At 39.7% G+C, this 27640-nt stretch overlaps 1 protein-coding gene across 3 annotated transcripts in view; it reads right to left on the bottom strand.

Annotated features, from left to right (window-relative positions):
- Positions 1-4281: 4281 nt before the first annotated feature.
- The window catches only part of ARHGAP21 (Rho GTPase activating protein 21), a 113224-nt gene continuing 89865 nt past the window's right edge, over positions 4282-27640 (bottom strand). For 2 of the 3 annotated variants that reach the window (XM_059841799.1, XM_059841789.1), the window contains exons 9-25: positions 19129-19287; positions 18873-18975; positions 18748-18784; positions 18127-18252; positions 17104-17388; positions 15954-16018; positions 15724-15872; positions 14098-14237; positions 13853-14008; positions 13666-13744; positions 13132-13205; positions 12957-13046; positions 10920-11045; positions 10686-10727; positions 10253-10358; positions 8463-8494; positions 4282-6857 (exon numbers count right to left, since the gene is read on the bottom strand). In XM_059841799.1, the coding sequence (XP_059697782.1) occupies positions 5124-6857; positions 8463-8494; positions 10253-10358; positions 10686-10727; positions 10920-11045; positions 12957-13046; positions 13132-13205; positions 13666-13744; positions 13853-14008; positions 14098-14237; positions 15724-15872; positions 15954-16018; positions 17104-17388; positions 18127-18252; positions 18748-18784; positions 18873-18975; positions 19129-19287 (3503 nt within the window). In that variant the 3' untranslated portion in view covers positions 4282-5123. The remainder of the gene's footprint in view (positions 6858-8462; positions 8495-10252; positions 10359-10685; positions 10728-10919; positions 11046-12956; positions 13047-13131; positions 13206-13665; positions 13745-13852; positions 14009-14097; positions 14238-15723; positions 15873-15953; positions 16019-17103; positions 17389-18126; positions 18253-18747; positions 18785-18872; positions 18976-19128; positions 19288-27640) is intronic. The other variant, XM_059841806.1, reaches the window with a different exon arrangement.

Genomic DNA, 27640 nt, shown 5'->3' with positions numbered 1-27640 from the left:
CCTCGGAGGGTGAGAATAACCACTGAGCCATCCCTCAGGAGCACAGCACAGAGTCTGCCTCCAGCAGGGTCAGGTGCTGCCATCCCCCCCCTCTGGCACGGCAGCAAAGGCGCCTGCCCAGCACAGGAGCTGAGCCCAGCTGGGGCTGGGGGGGCCCAAGGTAAAGCAAAGCCTGAGGCAGGGTCAGGCACCCACACAGCCCCTCTGGAGTGGAGCCAGTTCCCTTCCAGCCAGGGCAGAGCAGCAGGGACTGGTGGCTCCAGGGCCTGCTCTGATCTCTGCTTGCTCACAGATGGAGTATGGGATTCCCTGGCTCCAAAGGGAACCTGCCTGACCAGGTGCTGTAGCTTGTTACCAGCTCCCCATGCCACGGACAGCACGCACAGAACACCAGCTCTGGGTACCCTGCTCCCCCTTCACACAGCCAAAATGTAACCTCAAGCTGAATGATGGATGTTGCAAGATTTGCTCCTGTTCGTCTGGCACCTCCCAAGGATTGGACACTTACTGAACATCAGTGACTTACTAATAACTGCTTGTGTGTAATGGCACGGGAGGTGTCCCCCATGAGCCACGGCTCGGGCAGGCAGGGGCCCCTGTGGCTCTGGCACTGCTCCCACAGCTGCTTCTCAGAGCCTCTGCAGGTGAGGGGCTACAGCAGCACATTCTCTGTATCTGAGTGAATTTAGACACGGACAATGGTTGTGTAATTAACCAGTGACCCTGCACAGTCACTGGTGTGCACAGGCAGTGAGGCCGTGCTGTGCTCACTGCTTGTGGTGGTGTGAAAATTGCCATCAGGCAGTGAACACTACACTGTGACCTGCGATTTTGGTGCACCTGCTCAGTGCTGGGGCACAGCACCCCCCAGGAAAAAACAGCCTCAGCCAGCTCATAACCCACTGCACAGGCAGCACTGCTGGTGTCACAAATCAGGCAATGCTTATTCCTTCTCCATCCTGCTTGTCCAGCAATGGAGTTATCAGGCTTTTACAAAGACAGGCAGGGAAGAGCTGTACACAGGCTCGTGCTCAGCAAAACCATCAAGTTTGTAAATAAATTCCTTGGACACAGAAGAAATCAGAACTGGACACTAGTGAAAAACACAGGTTTCCCACTGCAAACTGGTTATGAAAAGCAGTTTTGCTGGAGGTGGCTGCTGCTGAAGGAGCTCAGTCAGAGCCAGCCAAGGACTTCATACTGGAGTAATCATCATCTCTGTGTCAGCCAGTTCCTCCTACAGGGAGGGATGGAGCAAAACCACACAAAGTGACACAGCACAGAGCCCCTGTGCTGGGCAGGACACAGAGGTGGGAAGGCAGAGCCAAAGAAGGTGGAACAGCAGGAAAAGGGAGCGAGGTGCAGGACATATGAAGCGTACAGGGCCAAAATCCATCTGATCCCCACTGAAAGGCAGCCCATCCTTCTGGCTTAAAAACTCGTGGATTGAATAGCAGATGGTTAAGGCAGATTTTTTACAGTCTCCTGACTGGGAGCCACAGGTACACGCACCACCTCAGGGTACATTGCAGCCCAGCTGTAAACGATTCCCCCTCCAGGCAACAACCACACCCCTTTCCAAAGGCTGGCCCAATTAATTGGTTAATGACTATCTAAATGTGAATGGTGTTATGACCTGGCTTAGGGAACAAAACCACAGTTTTTGTAGTAAATGAGGCCACATTTCAAACTCTTTTGTCCTGCCTGAACAAAGTGGAGAGGCTCTCGGAGGCTGCACAAAAACCTGAGGCCCTTAATGTGCAGCTCAGCAAAGAATTTTCCTTCAGCTCTGCAGCAGCACAAAAGAAGGTATGAAACTGTCTGGACTGTGGCCATGTCTTAATTCCACATCAACAGTGCTGTGAGCGATACTAATAACAAGCCCTTTAAATCTTAAAAAGCAGGCACACAGCACCTTCCAGCTACCACACTCCAGAAAGGTGGTTCAGGCTAAACTACTGATCACCACTGAAGCAGGAATTGCTGTCAGGGACCATTTAAAAAATCCAAACACTACCACTGCCACCAACACATTTTATTATTTATCCAGCAGATCTCAGCTTATCCTGTCCCTAACAACTTGCAGCTTCACAGCTGCAAAGTTCTCGACCAGAAGTACTTTCCAAGCCTGTCTGAATCCTTCTAATAAAATACAGAAACAAAAAAAATGGACACAAACAGCAATGTTTAGAAATTCTGTTTAAACATAAAAAAACATCCCTTTTTGCTTCATGACCAAACACTGGCACAGCTTGCCCAGGGAAGTTGTGGAGCTTTCAGCTGTGGAAATACTCAAAACCCAGCCATAGCTCCAGCCCAGAGCAATCCGCCCTGGCTACACATGGCTGAGCTGGGGGGCTCAGTGATGCCTGCCCACCTCACCTGCTCTGCAAGCCTGTGGAGCTCCCCATCCCACTGAATCCAGCTTCCAGAGGAACACTGACAGTACCCACCTCAGGACAGTCTATTGTAAGCATGCACTTCCCTTCTTGAATCAATCAGACTTGTCACCCTTCTCTTCCACAGGAGGAAGAAGAAAAAAAAAAAATCCCCAACACAGTAAAAAAAGCACTACAGATAAGGGTCTGAGGTAGCTGCTGTTAGGATCAGGGCATAGCAATGACTGCTAAAAATGTCCTTTTTCTCAGCTGCCACACTGGCTGAAATTTAAGGTGACCCAAATCTTGGCAGTCTTCAAGAAGCAGAAAAAAGAGCATTCTTCCAGACTCAGATATGCAGTCACTCACCACTTTCTTCAGGGGGAGCTCAGTAACCTCCTCTCCCTGCTGCCCCTGGTAGATGCTCCCTGCATGTCTCCCCTCAAGTCATGGGTTTCTCCTACATGTTTCATGCTACCACTGCAGCAGCAGAGAATCCCATGAGGCTGATGAGGTTAAATAAACTTGTAGCTGCAGCACTGTCAGCCAATACAAGTCATGTTTTGCGTGTTTGTTAAGTTCCTAATTTTTCAGATGATCTTGTGTTCATTTAATACAATTACAGTTCTGTGTTCTCAAAGACAAAAGTTGACAGCCATGTGTCTGGGTTCAGGAGTAAAATTATCAGTTATCTATAAACACAACAAAATGGAAATTAACCCATCAAAATGGCTGTCAAAGCAGAGGAAGGTGCAGACCCCCAGGCTCCCCTTTGCATCTCCCCAAGTCCACTCCTTCACTGAGAGACCTCTGTGACTTCCTGTGGATGCTCAGCACGCACTGACGAGCTTCTGAGACTGATGATGGGCAAAATACAGCTCCAGTAAAAGACAATGGGTACTCACTGATGAAGAGCATTAGAGGTGTCACAGCACTGTGTTCTGAAAGCCCAGTAAGACGTTCAAGTACACTTTACTGCTACAACTGAAACCAAACCCATCCTCAGTTCCTCTGCCCTTCACAAAACACACCCGTTCCTCCCGACACTGCTCACCTGAACACTGCTAATGCACCCACCTCCCGTCTGCTCCGGGAGAAAAGACATTTTAGATTGCAAGGAGACCACAAGAACACAGCTCATTTCTATGGGACCTGGTATTAGATGCACCCAGTTATGTGGGGAGAACTTTCACAGAGGCCAACTGCTGTATCTGGGACTTTTCTTCACAGCAGCACAATTTCTGTGATTTCTCAGAAGGATCAAAACTGCAGCAGAACAAAGCACAGGACTGTAACAGTCACTCGGGAAAGAAATGAGGTCTGCCTAAAAGCACGGCAGCCAGCACATCCCAGTGCCACAATTCCTTCTCCCTGCAGTAACTGGGCACATTGATAGAGGTTTAATCCCCTGCCAAGCAATAAACAGTGTAAGACACAGGGACAGCCAAAGTGATGAACAGCTGCTTTGTTTTCAAGGTGGTGTGGAAGAATATACAATAAAAAAAAATAACTGATAGAGTTCATACACAGATGAGTTTTTAGGGTAGAAAAACATTTTTTTAGTTAAAATTATAAAAATTCTAAGATCCAAACTACAGTATTGTCCTGACTGGCAGCTACTAATGTTCATTCTGACTTTACAAAACCTGCACATTAAACATAAACCCACTTGCTACATACCTTATAATCAAATTATGTATAAAGATGAAAATATTTAACCAACTGCATCTCTCTCACCTGCTGACCTGCACAATGTGGCCCCACAAACAAAAGATTAATGAGAGGTGTCCTTCATCCAGGAGGAGCTGCAGGTTTGGTGATCCCAAGTGCAGTTACTGACTGCAACTTATAAATGTGACATTTCAGAACTGTTCATCAGAAAGAATTTGAATCACACAAAGAGTCACCAAAACAATTTTATTTCCAGTGTTTAAGTGGGTATGCACACAGGCATGATACAGGTTTGGATTCATTAGGTCTTCATGCAGAATTATATTCTCGATAAAAGAAACCAGTTCCATCCAGTATCCACTATCTACACGCCTATGTTACAACATTTATATCAAATCTGGTATCTGAAGAAAAGATACACATGTAATATGTACAGTTAAGTTACTTATTTTACAGAAAGATTAGAAATTCAAGTCACATAAAACTCAAAATCTGTATTAAAATTGGAAATATAAAACTCCAATATTTACTGGAATGCCTAAGGAATGGAAGCTCTGTAGCCACCTGTGTTAACATTTGTAAAATGTAATGAAATTCATTAACAGTAAAATGCATTTATTTGTTTGTAATAAGTTTCTCTAATTTAGCAATATGGCACCCTAACAAACCAAATGAATTTATAATGAGGCACTTGTTAGTGACTAAACCAAAAGAACAATTTTCCTGCATACTAATGCCAGGCCAACTCTCAGTCAGAAAACCATGTATACACTACACAGCATGTTGCATCAGATGCTTTGTTCAACATTTGTATGCAGCCATCAAATATACTTTTTCTTAAAATATATATATATATATATACTTTAGTGTTCTTCTGGCTGTGGCAATGCCCTGTGAAGACGTTCCACAGAGCACATTGATGAAACCAGCCCAAATGAAGGCTGCATAACAACAACAGTACAGGAAAAAAATATTTATATATGTACACACACACACGCACACACACACACGCAGAGTTACTGGGAAGTGTGAGGGTAAGTTAATGAATTGCTGCAGTGGACATTTCTCCCCATTTCAAAGATACTGGTAAAATCGAGATCTAACCACTTGGGTCCCAGACAGTTTATGAGGATGGGCATCAACTGCTGGGCTGAAGTTGTTTTTGTTCATGTTCTGATAATTTTCACCATTTACCTGGTCTGGTGGCTGAAATGGTCCCGAAGGTGGTGTTCTATTGATTAAAGTCAAGCTGCTGGAAGAGCTGCCTTCATCTGCCTGCATCTCTGCAGATGAGGGCAGTTCTACCTTTGATACCTCTGCTAAGTTAGTGTTCTCAAGTCTGGGCTTTCCAGTTTCACCCGTATTAAGGTCAGTTGTGCTAGTGCGTAAACGTTCTCGTGCAAGCCAGTCCGAGATCGAGAGGTCATGGGCTGGACATTTTGGCTTCAACCGAGTCACAGCTGAAAGCTCAGATTCTCTCTCTCTACTTTGACTTGGTTCTTGAGCTTTCCAAGCATTCAAGACACTTATTTCAGCAAAATCCCTCTGCCCTCCAAGTGTGTGCCTTCGCCTGATATTCTTTCTCTTTGCAGTCTCTGCAGAGTTAGCTTTTTGATTCCCAACTCCAAACATATCATCAGCAGATGATTTGAGTCGCAGCTTTAACCTGTCTGTAATCTTAAGTCTCCACGTAGGTTCTTGTTTGTCAGCCTCACTTTTGGCTGATGTAGCTAAACTGCTTGTAGATCTTCCTTTTTTCATGATGTCAAACATTTTGGTCACAGTAGGCAAGTCCTTCTCACTCTTCGCATCCCCTGACCCCTCACTGTCCGTTTTGTGCCGCGCAGACTTTCTCCTGGAGAGCGTATCACATTCAATAAGTTTGTGTGAGCTAAAAAGTCTGCGACTCTCTAACTTTGGCGTGGAACTTCCCTCAGTACAACTTACTTCACTTTCTTCAGAGTTCCTCCGACTGGTCTTTACCACTTCTGGAACTTTCCCTTTGGACAGCCTTTCGGCAGCAGCGCTGGTGGCAAAGACAGGGAAGTCACTTTCACTGTCCGTCTCCATGGGACGCCCTTCGCTGATCAATTCGCTTCTTTCATCATCTGCATCTTCTCCCTTGCTTTCTGTCACTGACTGCACCTCAGGGCTCAGCATACTGGCATCTAAACCAGTCAGATACATAGTAGATGAAGTAGTTGAGTAGTCTGAGGTGATGGAGCTGACATCAGCTGCTAAAAACTCATTGTGTTTACTTTCAGGGCTGGCTACTTTTTTGCATGAGTATCTGTGCTGGGAAGCCTGGGAGGAAGTGCTTAGCATAGTGCCAGAGTCAGACACTGTCTCCTCAACCTGGGAAGAAGATTGTGACATAGGCATTTTTGGGCTATTCTTCTGCACGGTTTGCAGACAGTTGATATTTGATGATTTTGTACATTTTTCATCGTAAGGCAGTGAAGGTTCCTCTGTCAGGATATTTTCTTTCTTTAATGACTTCTTTTCATCCTTTACAACATTCACATCTTTTTTACTGCTGTTTTCTTTTTCCTTCAGGACAAACATCCTTTGTTTCCTCCCTATCTCTCTCTCTCTTTCATATTCCCCTTTAGCTGTGTTCTCTTTTGCTGTGTCACCACGAGATTGTTCTGCAAGCTCCTTCTTGAAGAACACATTATCCAACTCATCCTCAGAGCTACTTGGTTGTGGTTTCTCTTTAGTTTTTTTCCGCTTGCGACTAGCTGCTGCAAAAATGGAGGACACAAGCAGCTCCTTGCTATACTGATCTTTTCCAGAACCCCAAGAACCCTGTTAAAGAAAGGGAGAGGGCATAATTAAAGTCAAAAAGCCTGAAACAATTTAAAAACAAATCCTAAGCTTCACAGTAGAAAGTGCATCTTCATTCAGGAAACATTTACATGCTCCTTCTGGTAGTTGAAATTACATTGCTCAATAAGTCAATTTCTTTCCTGAGCATTCCACTTTTTATCTGAGTCCCTTCCACTTAGCCAAGACTGGTTTCTGTATACTACTATTAAGCTTTTGACTGACTAATAAAGCAGACCCCATTACAGTAAGAAAACCTTCTCAAGACTGGTTTGCAACTGCTTCACAGATGCTTCACAATCCCTCCTTTCAAGGTCTTACCTATTCAAAAAGGCTAATTGCTCCATTTTTCAGTTCATCTTTCACCTTTCAGAATGAGTTTGTAAATGGTGGTACCAATTAATTACTGCCAATAAAATGAATGTTACTCATAACTAGTTTAAGTGCAGAAAATGAAAAGAAAAAACTTCCTTATTTTAGAGGAACTTACTTTCAAAATGGCACAGAAACAATAAAAGTACAAGCCAAATTATTCCATTTTATGAATTAAAAACTATTTTCAAGACTCTAACATTACCACCTGGCCCCTTCAAAGCTCTGCACCTTTCCTACTTAGAGCCTCACTGCTACAACAGGCAGTGTGATGTGGTGTCCTGGAAATTGGGCTGTTTTGAGGAAACAGCTGAGCCACCAAACATCCTCACAGAGCAGCTGTGATGGCATCTCCCAATGAAGCAGAAGGATGCTCTGAGTCCTGTTCCCAGCTCCAAGGGGGCATCAGTGCCACAGCTGGAATGCAGGCCAGCACAGAGCTGTGCCATGGCCTCACTGAGGTCAGCTGTGTGCTGCCTGTCAGCCTATGCTACAGACACCCAGTGTCAGAACTACTGAACAACAGCCCAGGAGACAGAGGCTTGTCCACATGAGGGACAAACCACATGTGTCACATGAGGGCTTTGTCACTGACCAAACTGCCACCTTCTAGCCTTGTTCCCCTGCTTCCTGAGGCATTCCTCCCCAGCACAGCAACACTTCTGAGGGAGATACTGCAGAGCAATCTTTAACCACAGCCTTTGCCTTCCTCCTAGAGGAGGAGCTATTGCCTCCTGAAGATCAGGCTGAATTCTAAGTATACTTTTCTCAGTGAAATAGAGAAACATAAATCCTGTCTGTGAGTTAGAACTATGCCAACAACAGGGAGCATACTATATACATTAAGTACGTTTTTTAATGTATATTTACCTATATCCCTTTTTATGTATATATATACATTTTTATGTATATTTACCTTATTTACTAAATAAGATGCAAAAAGGGGGTAAGGTAAGTGCCCACAATTGTGAGAGCTTGGAACAAAGCTGCTGCTGTGCGCAACTGACTGCTTTGGTAGATGCAGCTAACTGCACACAAGTCCTTTTCCATTGTAACACTTCAAAAAAGGTTCTGAGAAAACAGTACTCAAGAAAACACTTACTCAAGAAATTCTGCATAAGCTCTATAGTACACCTGCATATCAGTGATTTAATAAGGGAAGCATCTAACAGATTTCAGAAGCTTGTAACTATATGATATCAGAAAATTATTTACCTTAGATTTTGCTGAGTCACTAGTAGCTGAATCTGTGGAAAAATTCAAAAAAATTCTGCTCAGTTCTGTGCAACTGTTTAATTTTTGCTACAGACAATGCTGGACTTATGAAAAAGACAAGCACAGAACAAGATGTGAAGCAAATTAAAACCAGAACAGAGTGAATAGTCAGAGCTCACAAAGATGCAAGCTGCACCACAGAAAGCCACCGCCATGAAAGGATGCTGTGAATTGTAGGCAGAACCAGCTCAATGATAGGAATGGCAAAGGAGCCCTGTTCTTCAAAATAAAAAACAAAAATACTAATGTTTATTCGATGCTTTAAGTATACAGCCCCTGCAAAACCGCAGCTGAGAGAACTTTTCAGGATGGCACTGTGTACTCTCCTGAGATTCAGGATACACAAAGCAAAATTGGGTGTCTTTGTACAGTTGGCTCCCTAGGTACAAATCATGGTTCTTGTAGACATACTCTTTTTGTGAGGTTTTAAAGGAATTAAGTCATATTTTCCGTGTAAATCCCCAATTATACATCTCTCTCCACCTCTTACTACATACAGGTAAAATTTTATTTTTAAATTGTCTAGATGTCAGCAGCTACCAGTTTTGTACTTTCCCACAACAAGCGCTTTTATGAAATGAAAAATGGACACCATAGTTTCACTGTCTCGCAAAACCCAAGATTATACAATTATAAAGGGGGTAGGAAGGGGCTAGCACAATGACTAAAAAACACGAACTTGGGACTTTCTCCCTGGGAAGAAAGAGCTGAGCCCCCTGCCACACCCCTTTTTGACACATGGCTAATGCTTTATGACTAGAAAGACTGGTAGACCATACCATGCTATTTCTCCTCAGGGTCTGCTTCAGAGATAACAAGAAACAGCAGAAAAACTTTTAAAAAGTAGCATTGATCTGTTTAAAATACTCTTAAAAGAAAATTTACAGCACAGATCAACTTGGGGTTTTTTCCATTTACAAGAAACGGGGGTTTCTGCAGACAAGGCAGCTACAGTGTGGGCAACAGTCCTCCTTCTTCCTACAGTTCCAGTTGTCCATCAGTGACATCACAGAATCCACTAATGACATCACCGTGTGATAGACTCCTCCCACTTCGCCTGTTACAACATCAGTACAAAGTGACTGTTTCAGTAAGTGCTGAACAACCCTCTGAAAACTGAAACAAAAGCTAGAGACTGAGGGAGGGATAACATTCGTGGGATACAACATGCTGGGTTAGTGCAATAGTACAGTGAAGGGAGGAAGGGAAAAGTCACCAAAAAAGAGCCTGTAATGCTTATCCTTAGCCACAAAAGAGGATGGCATTTATAAACAGAAGGAAACCAGCTTTAGTATAAACATACTGCAACATACTAAAGTGTCCATCACTTGACAAGAAAATATAACTCAAATTTTTGCATTCCTAACGTTGGCAAGGAGCAATATTAGTACCCCACTGAAGATCAGTCTTTCTGCCATCACAACAAACCACTTTATAGCAGCGTATCTGCTTGACCTCACGATGATGATTGCATGGATACTGTGAATAAATAAAATACTATGTGCAAGCCTCATCTTTTCATGATTAAATTCCTGTTAGACAAAAAAAATCTTCTAAATTGTATCATGCATGATTATCAACAATTCAAGTCTTTAAAGAAATGTTAAATGATCTTTTGGAAAAGAGGAAAACATTTTATTAGTGAAAGAAAATAGGAAGAGAGAGTTACACTGAGTTAACAGAGTAGGTTATTCTAGCCTATGGATTAACACTGTCCAGGCAAGAGTTACCTGATACGTCTCCAGGAGATACTCCCGTTCTTCCAATGTTGGTGAGTAAATGATCTATGTTTGGCACTGGCTGAGATTCTACAGTGTTTTCCTCCTGAACTGCTGTCTACAGTTAATAAACAAAGATCTCTTCATCATCGTTTCACAAATAGTTCATTACGATTCAACAGCATTTAGAAAACTGCATTATTCACCTGAAGAACACGAGGAAAGCGTGTCCTATTTTCCTTTATGCTTTTAAAACAAATGCATGGCTTGCTTTTTAAAAAAAGAATAGAATTCATTACTACAAGGACTGGAAAGCTAAAAAGGTGCTTCTGAAGAGCAAACCATACAGCGACATAGTAAAAAATATACAGGCGTTCTAGAGGCAGCAGAAGCAGATTCTAAACTAAGGCAGTTAGAATACAAGGATTTATGCCGTAATACTTACAAGAGGCTCTTCAGCATCATCTTCTGTGAAAAACCAGTCATGCTAAAAGTTAAAATAAAAAAGGTGAAAACCCTATGGGAAATTCCAAACCCAAATGTGGAACAATCAAACACAGATTTTACTGAAAGTGAGAGTTTGATGGATAAATACCAGACCCAAACTGGCCCAATGAGAGAAAAGCCGGTAGATCTGTGCACGATCTTATTTTTTCAATAATGAAATGTGTCCACTTACTTTTTGGATGAGTGTTTCTACAATTTTATATTGGTCTGGCATGTGGGTAACCATGTGTGTCATGTTATCATCAGATGTCCTCACAAGTGTTGGACCAAACACTATTGCCAGGTTTCTTGGTTCCATCTAAGAAATGAAATATTTCCACATCATACATTTATAATGAGAAAATACAGTAATATGGGCTAAGTATATTAATACAACACTATTGAAATGTATGAGAACCATTTAAAAGGACATGAAAGAGTTTTTTAAAAATACAATACTGACTCAGGTAGGATATTACACTACAACAAAACTCTGCTATATGCAGCTGCAATAAATATACCCAACGTTTCTGCAATTCAGAATTCCAGCCTTCTTTAACCTACTGCAAGCAAATGGCTTCACAAACACAGAAAACTCAAGAACCCAGACATATTCTTTACGCTTTCAGGGGGATCTTTTCTTCTTTCCTTAAAGAAACACTGATGCTTGGAAACACTGATGTTTTCAGAATTTTTTGTTTTGTAAAAAGGCATTGATAGTTCCCAGTTTTTTTCCTGAAAACGTTTATATGACACACACACAAAATTAAGCTGGTAGTCAAATACTGTATTATATCTACTGACAAAGACCTCATTCAATTTGCACCAACTTCAGAGGAGGTGGCAGAACAAACATCATGCACCCAAGACATCTATTTGTGAGACAGGCTCGGCATTGTGTGATCAGGTCACTACTTTAGAAGTGAACTAAGTATATGACTAATGTTATATCTGTGGCAAATAATTTCAAGAAACAGCAGCAGAACTTACCTTCTGTTTTTGCTTACTTCTTTTAAGTTAAGAGTTTACTGTTCTGATATAGAATAGACCAGTAATACACAGGAGGCAAAGACTTTGTGCTTACCAGAAGTAAGTTGCAATCATGACACAAGCCCCTAATGCTCTCTCGAACTGTGTCTTTTGACAAGTCACACAATTGTAACACCTCAGTGATATAGCCTTATATATTCACAATATTAACAGTATTTAACAACATTTATACAGCCCACCAAAACCATAAAATGATGGAGAAGCTTCCTTTAGGCACTGCACTTAAAAATTACATTTACTATAATTTCCTTATAATATTGTCTGTAATTTCACTAAAGTTTATAATCTGTGGATTTTCTTTTTTTAATGAACACACACATACTTTTCTTTCATATTTAACTGGAAGGCATTATTTGCAGAACCTACCATATTCACCTCAACTGATCTTTTGAATTATTTAAGATGATTTAAATGATTTGGCCACAGGCTTTTCTATATACCATCAATTACATCAAATTTTTTCCTGTACCCTGAACATTGGTAGCCAAGCCATCAGGTTATCTGCCCTGAGGTAAACATCCATAAGCACACCCATATTATAAACAGCTTTGCACGCAGCTACCCCTCCCTCAGAGCTGAAAAAGGGGACACTATTATTAGCATTTACTGAAGGACTACAGCATGCAGGAGCACTTTACACAAACCACCTCTTTCCCACCCTATGGAAATTACAAAAAGTTATACTTAGTAGTGGAAAATGATCTAGTAATGATGAACTACCACCATTTATATTATGAATTTTCTTTCTTAATACCAGCCAAACAGTATCTATAGGTTAATCACTCAAGTAACTATAGCAAGTCCTAGTCTTAAAAATCTCTGAAGCATCCAGAAGCCAGGCTTCAAAGAAAGCTGATGTGACAACCTCTGTCAGCAGGTTTATTCACCTATGCCCTGCCCAGGCACAGTCTTACTGGGGTCTAGATTGGATTACAGGAAATTTAGATTTGGGATAAATTTAGGATGCAAGGAGTTAAAAGACTGACTGAATAAACTTAATTCACACTAAATGTTCATACTGTGCAAGAGTACTTAGCCTATTACAAAAATTTTCTGCACATAACAGCACTCCCCAATTTCATCTACAACAATAAATCATCACCTTAATTAGAAATGATCCTGCACAAAAATAATACTTAATGAGACAAACCAAAATATGTTATATGTTTCTTTCTAATACCTTGTTTTTTTCTGAGTTCTCTGCTACTGTCTTCAGGTGTGCAGAAAGAAACTTGAGAGTCTCATAATGGTGTTCAGGTAAATCATGAATCTGAAACAAACAATCACTATTCAGAACACTGAACATTTAATGCTAATTTTGTAGTGCACCTACAACACAACTGATTTTAGTTTACCAGTCTCTTCAGTGTTTTCAGACGCTCAACAGGATCTTCTTTTCTATTGGCATCTATAAAATCTGCATATTTGTCTGTTGAAAAAGCAGAAATTACATATGAGTTTTTAGATCTCTAGATGTATGCATATAAACCCCCATCTGCCAGCCCCACTCCCCCTTTGAACACTAGTAACATACATAAAAGAATGACCTCTGGAAGTCATAAATTAGCTTACAATAAATTATATTGTAAGTGTATGTTCTGTATGACAGTAGGGGGGGAAAAAAAACAGCTTTCAGTGAATACTGCAATAATAGAAATGAAAGTTTTACTCTTTTAGTTGCATATTCATAATCCCTTCACATCACTGAAATTATATTTACACCTCTCATTCCTAAGATGATCACCATGACTCCCTAGTCTTTAGGAAAGGCAACATTCAATGCATAGTGGGGATGATTTCCCTAAATTTTCTCTCAAATCATCTGAATGTTGTAAGACAACTGTTCAACTGCAATTCCTAAAGACAAAACTGTAGTGAAAACAACCTACCATTGGTGAAGAGGGGTTCTGGGAGCTTTCGGAAGAAGGATTTCAGCAAACTGCTGATCACGTTCAGGTCACGCCATTTCTACGTGTTTAAAAGAGAAGGTCAGACGTGCTTTATATTTCTATGATCACAACAACAACCAAAAGTTTTGGGGATTTTAATATGAAAATAGTGTGATTAAAGACTTACATCATCATGAACATCAATGTCAGTCATTCCTTTGTTGAGCTCTTCTTGCATACTTGAGATGGCAGCATTATTTCCAGGCACTCTGTAAATACCTGTGTACTCAAGACCTCTTTCTTCAACCAGTTTGCAGCATATATCAACAATCAGTGGAATATACTGAAAAAAAAAAAAAGAGTTCTATAGATAAGTAAGTGATTTAAAAGGTATTTTACATTTACAATGAAAGAAAAATTCTACTTCCATACTTTGTTGGTATGAGCTGGAGGGCAGTCATCAAGTCTAACACCAAATGTTCCAACAGCAGAAGGCTTCTTTTCAAATGTCTTCCTCATAATGCTTGGAATGCCCCTCCATGTCCCTTTGTCTTTTGGTGGGCTTGTCTCATCTTTTTGTTGTTAGGACAGTGGGGAAAAAAAAAAAATAAAATAAAGAAGAAAAAGAAGAACATTCATGCCACAAAACTGACTGTAAATACAGGTAACAGATTTGCAAAGAGCAAGTGACACCTGCTGTGTTTTCAGCTTTTACCAGCCTGGCTTTATGCAGCAATTAATTAAACATCAATCTGTCTTAAACACAACTTCTGTTACTATTCTGTGGTTCAAGAGATAAATCTGAACATACTCACACCCCAGACTTAGAAAAGCAAGGAGCTGGATGCTACTGTGGCATTTCATCATTCTAAGACTAAAAGTAGATAAACTGCTAAATTTAAACTTGATATTTATATAAACTACTAACATTTTTAAAAATTGAAATCTACATTTAGTATCACAACATTAAGTCTCCATGGAATCACACTGCTGCACAAAATACCCATCAGACTCTAGAGCCATGCTCACACTTGTGCAGACTTACTCATTCTTTCAGAAATTATCAGATTTTAGTCATTCCTAAGTAATTCCAAACATTACTCACTTAAAATGTTCTCTATCCAAAAATCAGATTAAAGTTCAGTTCTGCAATTCCTATTTATCTTGCATTGCAAGTCATCTAACACAGTAAATACTTCTCTCTTATTTCTGGAGATATTCTTTCAGTAGATTTGAGATTTACCCAACATGTGCAATTTAGTTACAGGTGTAGCTTTGCAGAAGCAAAGGGACGTTTTCTGGCAACAAAAACCAGAATTCAATGATAGCTTAAATTCAAGAATGAATCACTCCAAAGTGGTTGATCAAAAGTGGTTGCTTATCCAGTTGCCTGAATTTGTACACAGCATTTTTTAAACAACAGTCTGATGTGAAGTACTATATGTCTACACACCGTGTGGAAAAAAAAAGTAAAAAAAAGAAAAAGAATAAGAGAATAAAAAAGAGTAGATAGTGACATTATTTTATGGAGCTCAGATACTGATTCAAGTTTGCAGTGCCAGCTAATCAGACTTTTTTAGAACTCAGGAGGCATTAATTTTGTCCTGGAAAAATAATACAAGTTCACTCATGTGTTTTAAAAATTAGGACAAAAAAAATCTGTTCTATACTTTGGAAGCACTTTAGTGGAAAAATTCACCTTATCAGTTCTGAGTCAGCGGGAGACAGAAGTATGAATTACACATAAAATTATTTCCAAAGCTTGGCAAAATTTTGCTCTCAAGCAGCTTAACACCTGTGTTTACTACTGTTAGCCCTACATGGAGCTGAAGGAAAAAGTCCACAAAAACTTCTTAAGCGGGGACTAAAATAAAAGTTTCAGGATCCAAGATTAAGTAGTTCCTAGAAATGACTGATTAAAGCTGCAGCTTAAAACCCCTGGGCTAATACTTGGTTTGCATCTGTATATTCATTAATTCAAAAATACCTGAGAAGGGCACCTGGATGGCCTTACACTGGGGCAGAAGGGAACTAAAGAAATACACAAAACATACAGACCTTTAGTGAGAAGCTTCCTTTCTGTCTCATCCTTAGGAGAATGTGGACTCTGAGTCCTCTGTTCTGCTTTAGTTCCAAGGAGAGTCTGTCTGATACTCAGACTCTGGCGAGGTGTTTTGGGAGATGGCTCTGTTTTGCTGCTTGAAGAACTGAACAAGAGAGACTACTTCAGCTGAAAGAAGCTAAATAAAAACTCTACAAAGACCACTGGCAACATATAATTCACCCACCTCATCATTGTACTGTACTCTTTAATCCTTCGACTAATTAGATCTCTACTAGTAACACCAGTATCCTAAAAAATAAATTGAGAAAGACTTCATAATCTAATAGAATAGAAAAAAAAAATCCTTTAAGAATATGATTAACTCTTCTGGTAACCAAATAAGTATAGAATTCAACAATTCAGTCCACTTAAAAAATACCCAAACCCTCAACCAAACATCCTAAGAGGCAGTTCCTGAGAACAGTAAAGACAAAACACTGAAAAACCACAAGGAAAATAAAAGTGAGTAATTACGAATCAAGTACTGGTATTTACAGGGGTTTTTTTCCAAAGCAGCATGATCTAATTAATACCTCTTAAACTGAAAGTAAGCTTAAACAGAAAAAATGCAAGTAAACGCATACTACTACTCAAAATATTCTAATCCTGTGTGTACATAGTGCTTAGAAAACTAATTGCTACTACAAATACAGCTGAAAAAGAATGAATTCAAATCCGCATTTTTATCTATCTGTGTAATACTTTGGATAATTATTTTGAATTTGAGTAGATGTGCATGACCACAGACACAAAAATATTCCTCTGTTGCTCATCCCTGCAATGAAAACACAATGGACAATATTGGGACAGATATTGATACCTTATGTACAACAGCAGCTATTTGCCTTTGGCAATAAGCATTGACTTAATTCAGAGAAACATCAGCTTTTAATCAGAGAAACAGGCTTCTTCAAATTTTTATTTTTTAACTACTGAGAAATTCTTCACACTGTATTACTGCACACACTCTGCAATGCAAGTCTGAAGAGGGACCACACTGGTCTTAAATCTGCAATTATCTTTTAAAAAAGCTTAAGTATTTTTGGCAGATCAGTTTACTATAAAGTGTATCTTTAGTCAAATCAGCAACAGCATTAACTAATTTATTTCAAACATCTGTTTTCTGATCATGATTACATCGACTTTTTTAAACTCTATTAATTTACTCAGTACCCTTCCTTTCACCTCATTTTCCTTTATGTTCCTGTTCATATTTTGGTCAACTGGTTAATTAAAAGTTAATTCTTCTGTTCAAGTATTAATTACAAGAAAACAACACATATTTAATTAAAATGCAAAAACTACAACTTCTGCTTTAAATATTATACAATCACCTCGTCATTTAAGTTGCTGTTGTCTTGTATTGCCTTAATCCACGCTAACATATTATCTCTGTCCTCAGCCTGAAACAGATACTCGCGGTCTGATGTGGTGAGTCTGAATACATTCTTCCTCTTGGTTTCACAGTACGAGATGTCTATCAAGCAAGCATTGATGCTTATAGGTTGTTCTTCCTCAGAGAGGGTCACTTGCTCCTTTTTATCCTTGTACAAATATAGTGAATGACCTCGAAGAACAACATACAGTTGCTTCCATGGCCGAATGCTCCCACCAACTCGCTGAAAAAAGCAACCAAGGTGTCAGATTGCTTACTTGTTACAGTGCCTCTTTCTGGATTGCAAAACTACCTCCAGAAGTTTACAAAGAAAAGCTATCCACCTGGCTGGCAGAAAGACTACACAAAGTGGGATTCACTAATTGCCCTCCATTGGAGGAGTGAATTGTTCCATAACCTGCCCTCCCAGACCACCCACTGAGTGTGCGTTCACATGTGACAGTGGGTAAGAAACAGAATGAGACCATTTCTGGTCTGGTATTTAGGGAACTCTTGCCCATGCCTTTTAAACTGCCTCCAAGTCAGAATGGCATTTTCACACCACGGAAAGTCCAGACACCCAATTTTCCTTAAGCATTAGACTGTATTTATGCAGAAGGTTAACTTGAACTCAACTCCGCAACATTCGCAAAAATTACAACTTTTTTCATTATTAGGAGAGAGTAAAAAAATGCAACTACACCTACCAAGGGACTGATTCCTATTATTTAATTAGTCATTAGAAATTAGTTTACTTCAACAGATGCTTTGAAATGTAAAATTAAAACAGTCTGGAAAACAGTCTGTAGACAAAGCTGAGGAACTGGCTGAAGTCAATTTCTACCTGATTTAAAATTTTTATGTTCTTATTGATGATATTATCACTTAAAAAAAAAAAAAAAAACAACAACAACAACAACAAAAACCTAAACAGGAAGGCTTGGCATTTGTCCTTGGTTAAAAACCCGAACATGACAGGTACCTTTCCTTTGTCTGTAAAAAGCTGTCGAAAATGGAGCCACCCTTCTTTGGAGGCATCACCAAACACCTCTGAAGAAGAATCTTTTCGGGAACCAGAGTCTTCTGAAGATTTCTGGCTGTCTGGGACCTAGAGCAAACATCACAGAAAGAATCCTACAGTGTATTTCTGTAGACGTTGGCCTACAGTTCCTATGTTCAGGATGTTTCTCACTTTAAAAATGTCCCCAGGAATATGGTCCTGGGAAAACAATTTCTGAAGTTTACACACAACAACAGTGTGTAAACTTGCACACGCCTTACACATGCCAAGAATATTTTGAGAAACTTCATGAATCTTAAGACTCTCATTACTGAGCTTTCACAAAAGGCCACCGTATTTAATACGCTTTGTTTATAGAGACTGAGGAAAACGAACATCAAGGACCATGTGATGGGTCCAGGAGAAAAGAGACCATGTTTACTTTTATTATGAATACATCAGCAATTTGATCAGTAGCAATTCCAATAAACTTCCTGTCTGTTTAGCACATCACTTCAAAAGCAGACCTGTATAATTCAAACCATCTGTCACAGCAGTATAGGTAATGTTTAGGAGTTGCTATATATATATATATTTACCTACCTTAATCCCCTTTAAACTAGATACATGTTTAATGGATCTGTTGGAAGAAAAACAAATGTTAAAATGAGAATTTAAACACTTAAAAACCCAGATGTCCAAATTAACTAATTTTTCCGTGAACTCACGATTTTCCCTCTTCTCTGTAGTCATCCAGTCCTTCATCATACGACTTTGATCTCTCTGTTTTTGTGGCAGGCTGGCTATCCAGGACACTAGGCCGGATGGATTCTACAAAGAAACAGAAATTTTTGAGTATGCAGGAACTTGAATACATTTTTGCAATTTATTTCAAGCAATAAAGAGTTTACAATTTTCACTCCTGATCTCCAGAGTGTGAAAGGAAAAAAGTTGCAAGAGAGAAAGAATGAAATCAACGCTCACCATGATCATGTGAAAGTTGTCGCCGAATTAAAGGGATTGGAGATGTAGGACTGGGAGGAACAGCTGTTATAGCTGGTGCTTGAGAAGCAGATGCAGAAATAACAGCAGAAGCAGGAATGTGTGCAATATCATGGTCAATACTAGGACTAGTCGGTTCATCTACAAAGGTAATATGCCATATATTAACATATTAAATGCATTAATCAAATGCTCAAATCAAATAGCTGTCTGATCTTCTCATTACTGGGATATCAGATATCTTAAACATGAAGTCATTCTAACAAACAAAAGGCTCCAATTAATTCACACTGGCAAATGTACTCTTTTTTTCATTAAGAAAAGCTTGTTTCATTTCATAGGGATGAAAATTGTACATTAGAGAGAAAAGCAAAAAAAAATCAATTTTGCAAAAGAAACTGGAATTATTGGTAATCTCTCAATATTATTTGCAAGTAGAGAATTTTTGCATGCATAAGCAAAACCCACACTCATTGTATCAGTAAGTTTGAACTCAAGAGACAGGTATGTACAATAAAACAGGGGTAGACTATCAAAAGCCATTTGGTTTAAAGAGTGTTCAAATAAAACAGCCGAGTTACAAGCAAACAAAAAAAGCATTTTAAACAGCTATCCAGCATTCAAAGAACCAATCCCCCCATCCTCAGTACATTCAAATAAAGAAGCAAGTACTCAGACCTTTAAAAGATGGAACTACTACATACCAATCAGTTCTTCCACTAATTGTTCATAGAAATGACTGCATGCCATACATGCCCAGCACCTCTCAGTCTCAATAGCCACAAGGGTCATCATGAAAGATTCCAAAAAGCTTTAAATATTCTGGTATTTAACGTGTTTCTTACAAGATGGAAGAAGCCAAAAGATGCGTTTTCCATCATTTTGAGAAAAGAGCCATAACATCTTCTAGAGTACATTACTAGCACTAAAAAAATCATTCACTTCACGCTCTGGGTGAGGAGGGGATGGAAAAGAAAAAAAAATCACAAGCAGGGGTTGAACTGTACTGCTGTAATGAATATGAATGTACTCTAGGTGCTAAGAATTGTAATATGCAGAGCTACTGAAAAGCCTATTGAAACCAATGAACACTCACAGACAGAGGTTTATTCTTTGCTTTGTGTGAACACAACTGCGTGTGCTGCATTGTGCTGTTCCAACAGTCACTAGCAGTTCTGTTAAGGCAGCACTTGTACCATCAAAATTTGGCAATGTACATTTAGAACAAAGCAATAAACAAAGTACAGGACAGTTTAGCAGTAACATGCCTCAAAATTGTCTGGCGTGAAAAATATAGTAACTTTTGAAGTTAAAAAAGCATATCCCAAAAAACCCAGCTGCAAACTAGAAACATTAATAAAAAGGAAAAGCAACAATTCACACTGAACCCTGATCCTACAATTAAAAAATTTCCATGTTTGACTTGCATCCAAAGTGATAAATTAGAAGCATTTACAAATGACTTCATGACAGCAGCTAGGACACAGGAAAAAGCTCAGCTATACTTCAATTTCAAATCTACAACAGCTCAATTTCCTATTTTTTTTTTAATCTGCTGAGCTTCCCTGAAACTAACGTTGACTAAGGAATATAAATCACTCACTGTGCAATTGATTGAGTTATACCATGCAGACTGAAAGTGCTCAGGTTAAAGTTATTTATGTTAACACACATATCTCAAATGTCATAGTCTCTACTCCCAAAAGTTATAAAAACACTAGCACTTGAAATAGATCTGTGTGAGCTGTGAACACAAACATGTCTGGCAACACTACAGCATTTCCCACAACACTTAAATCCAAGAATTCAGATGAGGAAGAACAGTTTGTAAGTCCCTGAAAGCAACAATAATTATTCAAATCATTATTACTTCACAGTGGATCTAATTCCCAGATGAATCAAAATTAAAGTTGTTTCAGAAATATGCAAACTTCAGAGGAACTGCAAATGACATTGGTATTGGAGAGGCATAACTATTCAGCCCCAGAAGAGGCTGAAGGTGAGCTAAGAGCAAGCTTTTATGTAATATAAAGTGATGATGGAGTAAATCACGACATACACCATAGGAGTTTCTGCCTATTCATTTAATGTACTAGTAAATGCCCCTGCTGCTGTCCAGTAAGAAACAAAATCCAAACAACTACATATATTCCTTGTATTTTGATCTTTCTTTCAAGTGCTTGCAATATTTGTTAACCTTTTCAGTTTCCTTGACTGACATATTTGCACCCCAAAACTCCTCACACAGCATGTGAATGGATGTGTTCAGCTCACCCATCAATGAAATGACTGTGTCCAAAATGCAGTGAACTGCACAGAACAAACAAGCCAGAAGAGAAACCACACAAAATATTTCTCTTTCAGTTTGCTACTTCAAATTACTGGCATCTTTTTAAATGTTTGCAACAAAAGGTCAAAGACTCCATGGAAAAGATTATTCTGGGAGGTACTGAAAAACACCTGGAGGACAATGCAGTCATTGGTCAGAGCCAGCACAGGTTCATGAAAGAAAGTCCTGCTTGTCAAATCTGATTTCCTTCTACAACAGGGTAACCCACTGATCTAGAAAAGCCAGCAGATGTGAGCCTTTTGGACTTCAGCAAAGCTTTTGATACCGTCTCTCACAGTGTCCTTCTGGAGAAAGCATCCAGCTCACAGCTGGACAACCCTGTTACAGAATGGGTGACCATGGGATCATGGGCACAAAGGGTTACAGTGAATGGGATGACCTCAGACTGGTGATTTGCCACTGCTGGGGTTCCACAAGGATCCATCCTCGGCCTGGTTCTTGTCCACATCTTCATTTTAATCACCTGGACACAGGACTCAAAGTAAGTTTGCTAATAAAATTAAATTGTAAACTCCGGTCAAGGGCAGAGAAGCCATTGACAAGTTAGAAGGCTGAGCAACCATATAAAGTTCAACAAGGGCAAGTGCCAGATTCTGCACCAGGGATGGGGCAACCTTGGTTGTGGGTAGAGACTGGGCAATGAGAGGCTGGAGAGCAGTGCCATGGAAAGGAACCTGGGGGTCCTGGTCCATGGCAAATTGAACCTGAGCCAGCAGTGCCCTGGCAGCCAGGAGGGCCAACCCTGTCCTAGGGAGCATCTGGCACAACATGGCCAGCAGGGCAAGGGAGGGGACTGTCCTGCTCTGCACTGGAGTGCCCTCACCTCAAGCGATGGGGGCAGTTCTGGGTGTCACAATATAAGAAAGAGATTAAACTGTTGGAGAGCATCCAAAGGAGGGCCACAAGGATGGTAAAGGGTCTGGAGGGGAGCTGTCTCAGGTCCCTTGGTCTGTTGAACCTGGAGAAGGGGAGGCTGAGGGGAGACCTCATTGTGGCCTTCAACATCCTCACAAGGAGAAGAGGGCAGACGCTGATCTCTTCTTCACTTTTGTGACCAGCAACAGGACTCAAAGAAACAGCACAAAGCTGAATCAGGAGTTGAGGTGGGATATCTGGAAGAGGTTCTTCACCCAGAGGGTTGCTGGGCACTAGAACAGGTCCCCAGGGAGGCGGTCACAGCACAAAGCCTGATTGAGTTCAGGAAGGGTTTGGACAATGCTCTTGGGCTCATGGTGTGATTCTTGGGGTGTCTTGCACAAGGATAGGAGTTAGATTCTGTTATTCCAGGACTACTTTATGTTATACTTTTCGACCACAATCTGTTCTGCATTATTATCTATGAAGTGACACAAGAGACTGGCCATCAGAACCAGGCCAGCACAGTGACAGAGGAATGGCCAAGGGGAATGCCACTTGTCACTTGTGTTTGCACAAGAGTGCAACTGATCAACAGTTGCAACTAATGATTTTCAGGAAGAGCCCTTCAATGCAAAAACATTTATGGGGGTAAGACACTGAAAACTTGTAATACAACACAGCTCCAACCACAACTGACTGATCCTCTAGCTAAGGCACAGAGAAATTTGTATATTAAAGTAGGCTTGTATTGCAATGCAGCTGAGGACTGGGGAGCTACAAAGATAGAGAGCATGCATCTGCATACAATGTAGGTGAGGTGGAAAAAACCCAAGACAGTTTTATACAGAATGGGTTCAGAGGCAGAACCAGATTTCAAAACTGAGAATTTCATGGGCAAGAAAGCATGACTAACAGGACGTATTATCCCCACTATGTGAATGAATAACTAAGTATCAACCAATTTATCAGCTATTCAAAGAAATGAACACAAAATCACTGAAAAAAAAGCACAGATCGTATTATAACCTATTAAGCAGCTACAATACAATTTTATCATGATTACTACAACATTTCATGTGTTTGTTTATCCCATCTCCTGAACAGTCCCTTAAACATTAAGGTTTGAAAGGAATAACCTGAACACAAAAGGGGGCACATTTTGAGAACCTCAAATGTAAGTTAAATGAATCAGAGAATTATTCAGGGGGAACCAAGCCTTGGAAGGTCTCTTAGGCTCACATTCTCCACAAGGCAGTGTTAATGCTGAATTCAGACCATGTTGGTGAGAGCTCTTACCTAACAAGTGCCAAACAGAGGAGGAGATCTCCCTCAATATTCTGGTTGTGTTCTTTCTTATTGATACAGACCAGGAGAGTCTAAGTCTAGTGTTGCCAAACTTAATAAGCATATCCTATCTCCTCTCAAGGTCATGAACATTAAACAAGATGGCCCTGAAGAACATCACTTGTAACCAGCCTTCAGGCAGAACATGAACACTTAGGCACTACCTTCAGATGCATTTCAGTGGGTTGCATGGACAGGTATGGGCTGAGCTGCACTGGAGCTGTCTTAAGAATATCTCTTTATCCAAGCTGGTACTGATTGTGGGGTTTGCTTGTGTTTGTTGTTGAGCTTTGGCTGGTTTGTGCTTTCTTTTTTTTTTTTTTTTGTGGTGGGAAAGCAAGGCAGAGTGGTATTTAAGGAAGCTGTTTAGTTAACTGAATTGTACACATATGGGAAACAAATTCACAGAGAGACTTTAGTACAGCCACCAGCAGGGATGCTTTAACAGGGATTATTCACAGAGAAAGGTGATTCCCCCTCCAATTCATACAGATTCAGTTTGCCAAAGCTTTTCTTCACTGGGAATAAAAAATTACTGGAAAAAAACCTAGCTTCTCAAGGCTGAAGTCATTCTTCACATTTATTCTCCTTCAGGCATGGCAGTCTTGCAAGCAGTATTTCAATACCTCAAAAAGCTTAAGAAGGAACAGTGTTATTTAGTAAATGTTTTGCAGACCACATTACTATTTAAAACACTAACTGGGCATCTCAATTTAAACAAACAATGTGAATATGTGGCCACAAAGCTTAATTCTACAAGTATGTATTTTATCAAAGACTATCCACCTGATTTAAATATTCAGATCATGAAAACGTAACAGCTGTGTAGTAATACACACTTAAAAAGAGCTTTACATGTCCCATGAAGAGTGTTGAGACAGCATGCGCCCCCAGAAACAAAAAAATTATCCAACATACAATTTCCCAAAATGCATGCATTGAAGGAGATAAATGTATTTTAATATTAATGGCTTTCTGACAACTACACCAAATTCTTGCATTAGGTATTTGTTTATAGATGCTCCTGTAGTATTTAATGCAATTTTAGTTACTCAGATCTTCTGTAAATGTATCAGTGATCCATTGTAAAAAGCCCAGCCTTCTGCAGAAAGCTAGAGGTAGCTCATACTGCTATCTGCAAAGCAAAGGGCTAAAAGAGTCATTAAAAACATTCTTTTCATTCAATTAAGCCACAGATGTCAAGGTTCCTTATAGACTCAGATGGCATCTACCTGACAGCTATTACACAGTAAGTATTTTCATAATTGCCTCTCTAGTTCTTCAATAGTTCACTCGAACAACAGTCTATGGCTTTGGGATGCAATTTAACAATGAATCTTACATGTCAAATTAATTTGCTTATGTAACAAAAGAAGGAACAAACTATCAAGTACTCATTAGTAGAATTAAATAAACCCCAATCTTCTCTTTATGGAAGGACTGACAGGATGTGCCAGTAACCCTGCAGCAGGACTGACTCCAGAGGCACTGCCTTACTGAATTTCAGCCCTTTGTCAACAACTGTTTTGCACTTCACATTCTTGGCCTATCCAAGTACTCCACAGTACATGATACAACAACAGACTCTGCATTTTCACAATGCACCAACAATACCTTACTCTGAAGTATTCTTCCTAAATGCAGTAGATAAAAGCTTTAAAATCTTGCCCTATGTCTAATACACCTTCTGTGCCTCTCGGGTTAGATTCACTCCAGCTTGCTACAGGCAGCACTTCCTTTAAAGTACAGCCATGTGCACAGATGTCCCTTCCTTAAACTCAGCAGCAGACAGGACAAAAGAGGTAGAGAAAAGGCTGCTGAGGCACAAGTGGAGCAAGGGACAGCACAGCAGGGGGACAGAGACTGCAAGGAAGTAGCACCAGTGAGAAGAATGAGGAAAGGAAGGACAAAGCATGGACAAGATAACAGAGGTTAGGAAAAAGATCCTCATCCACACACAGGCAAGAAAGTAAAAAAAAAGGTCTGTCTCTAAGAAACCCCAGAAGAAGCTGCCAGTAAGGTAAACACAGACACACGAATGTAGGTTCTTAAAGGCCTGTCAGGAAGACAAATAAAAATACCATGCATACAATTTCAGCCGTAGTGAGAACGCTGGAAACAACCAACAAACAAAAACGAATTGTTGAATCAAAAGTAAACTACATGGAATTAACTCTGCTATCATACAAGATAGTACAAAGGACTAATAAATTCCCCACAGCAGTGACTTCTTGTTTTAAATCCTGCAGTACAAACTGCTGCATCTTATAATTCAGTCTGCAAGGGTAAAAGCTCCCTTACGTATTGACTTCCAAGGCTTAAATACCTGATTTGGAAAAAAGATAACTCTATTGCCTGGATTCCTCATGACCTGTTACTTCATTTTTTTCAAAAAAGAATCTTTAAAAATCTTTTTTTTTTTTTTGCTAGTTTTTAAGTACTTCCAGCACTAATTGTCTTTACAAAGAACTTCTTCATATATCTGCTTTAGGTTATTATCCGCATGTGGTCAAAAGAATAGAATGGAAACACGTCTGCATGCTGAGCACATTCATGGCTCTAAGCCCCAGAAACACACGACTGCAACAAGCTTCCTGAATCATCAAATCCAGTCCTCTGCTAATGCACTCATGTAAATAATATGTTTGTTGCACTGACTGTGTTTCACACAAACAGAAAAGGCTTCCCAAGGTTATTCTCCATGTCAGACTATTGTAAAAACTGTACCTATGAAGGTCTATTGTTTATTTCAGTGTCAAACAAAAGTTTAACTATCTTTCTACACAAAGCAATTCTAAAGGTTCCTGCTTGCCATATTACCCATCACACCAAAAAGTACAATGCTCAGTATTTTTTTTGTTGCCAAGATCCCCAACAGCACTCCCTTACCTGCAATTTTGAAGTTATAATGATACACTGAGGATGATTTATGCTTTGAAAATATTACTCACTATCAAGCAAATCTGATGCTTCTACTCAATTAAAACTCTTCTAGATGTTATGAATTATTGCTCCCAATTTTAAGTTTTAATTAAAAAATATTTTTGAGTTACAGAAGCATTTAAGTGGTATTTAAAAAATTAATTTGTAATTTTGAATTTTGGCCACTATACTTCAGAATACCATGATGATTTAAAAACTGTTCTTTGGACAAGAAACACTGAAATGTTCAGCCTGGAGCAACAGTGATTTGGCAGGCCACTCTGTAAAACCCTGGAAAAAAAATACAAGACTGATGCTTATCTTAGAAACACTGATGACATGTTAAAAGCTGTTCCAATGCTATCACGATAATAATGGAAGAAATAGCCCTCAAAAATGAACATTTGTCAGCCCTAATCTCTACTGCAACTGCACTTATATTTTCATAGTTTGGAATAGCTAAGAAATAATTTTCTTTTCTACAAGTTATCACAATAGCTGAAGATTTTCATTTTCATCTTGACTGCTAGCAGTTTTGCCTTAAAACACAGCATATCAGCCACCAGTATTCAGCCACCATTTGCCCTAAAGCAATCCACACATTTTGAGTTGATGAACCACAATCTCTGCCGGAGAAGTCCACGGTTTTTAGTTTCTCCCTTCTCATAAGGAGAAAACAGAATGACTACATTCTTTCAAATGCTTCCTTTCTGCTTATGAGAATGTTTCTGCTCGCTTCCCCTAACTTTGTCCATTTCTACCATCATAACCTTTTTTTCATAGCATGCCAGGCAAGCGTATCAATTTATTTTCTTATTTCAATTGCATTCAATGTATTCACATTGTCATCTTCCAAGCCTTAGCAGCCTGCAGAGAGGCATTAAGATGCAGGGGGAGGATAGGGAAAGTATGGCACAAAATCCACTAAAACAAGACAGTAAAGTCTTTACATTCTCCAAAAAGTACCTGGAGTTATGTACATTACCTAGGACTTAAAGGTAAGTACTGATAAGGTAAAAC

Source organism: Haemorhous mexicanus, chromosome 1 (assembly GCF_027477595.1).
Source record: "Haemorhous mexicanus isolate bHaeMex1 chromosome 1, bHaeMex1.pri, whole genome shotgun sequence".
Taxonomy (NCBI): Eukaryota; Metazoa; Chordata; class Aves; order Passeriformes; family Fringillidae; genus Haemorhous; species Haemorhous mexicanus.
Note: the sequence above shows the minus strand (reverse complement) of the source record. Positions and strands in the feature narration are given on the sequence as shown.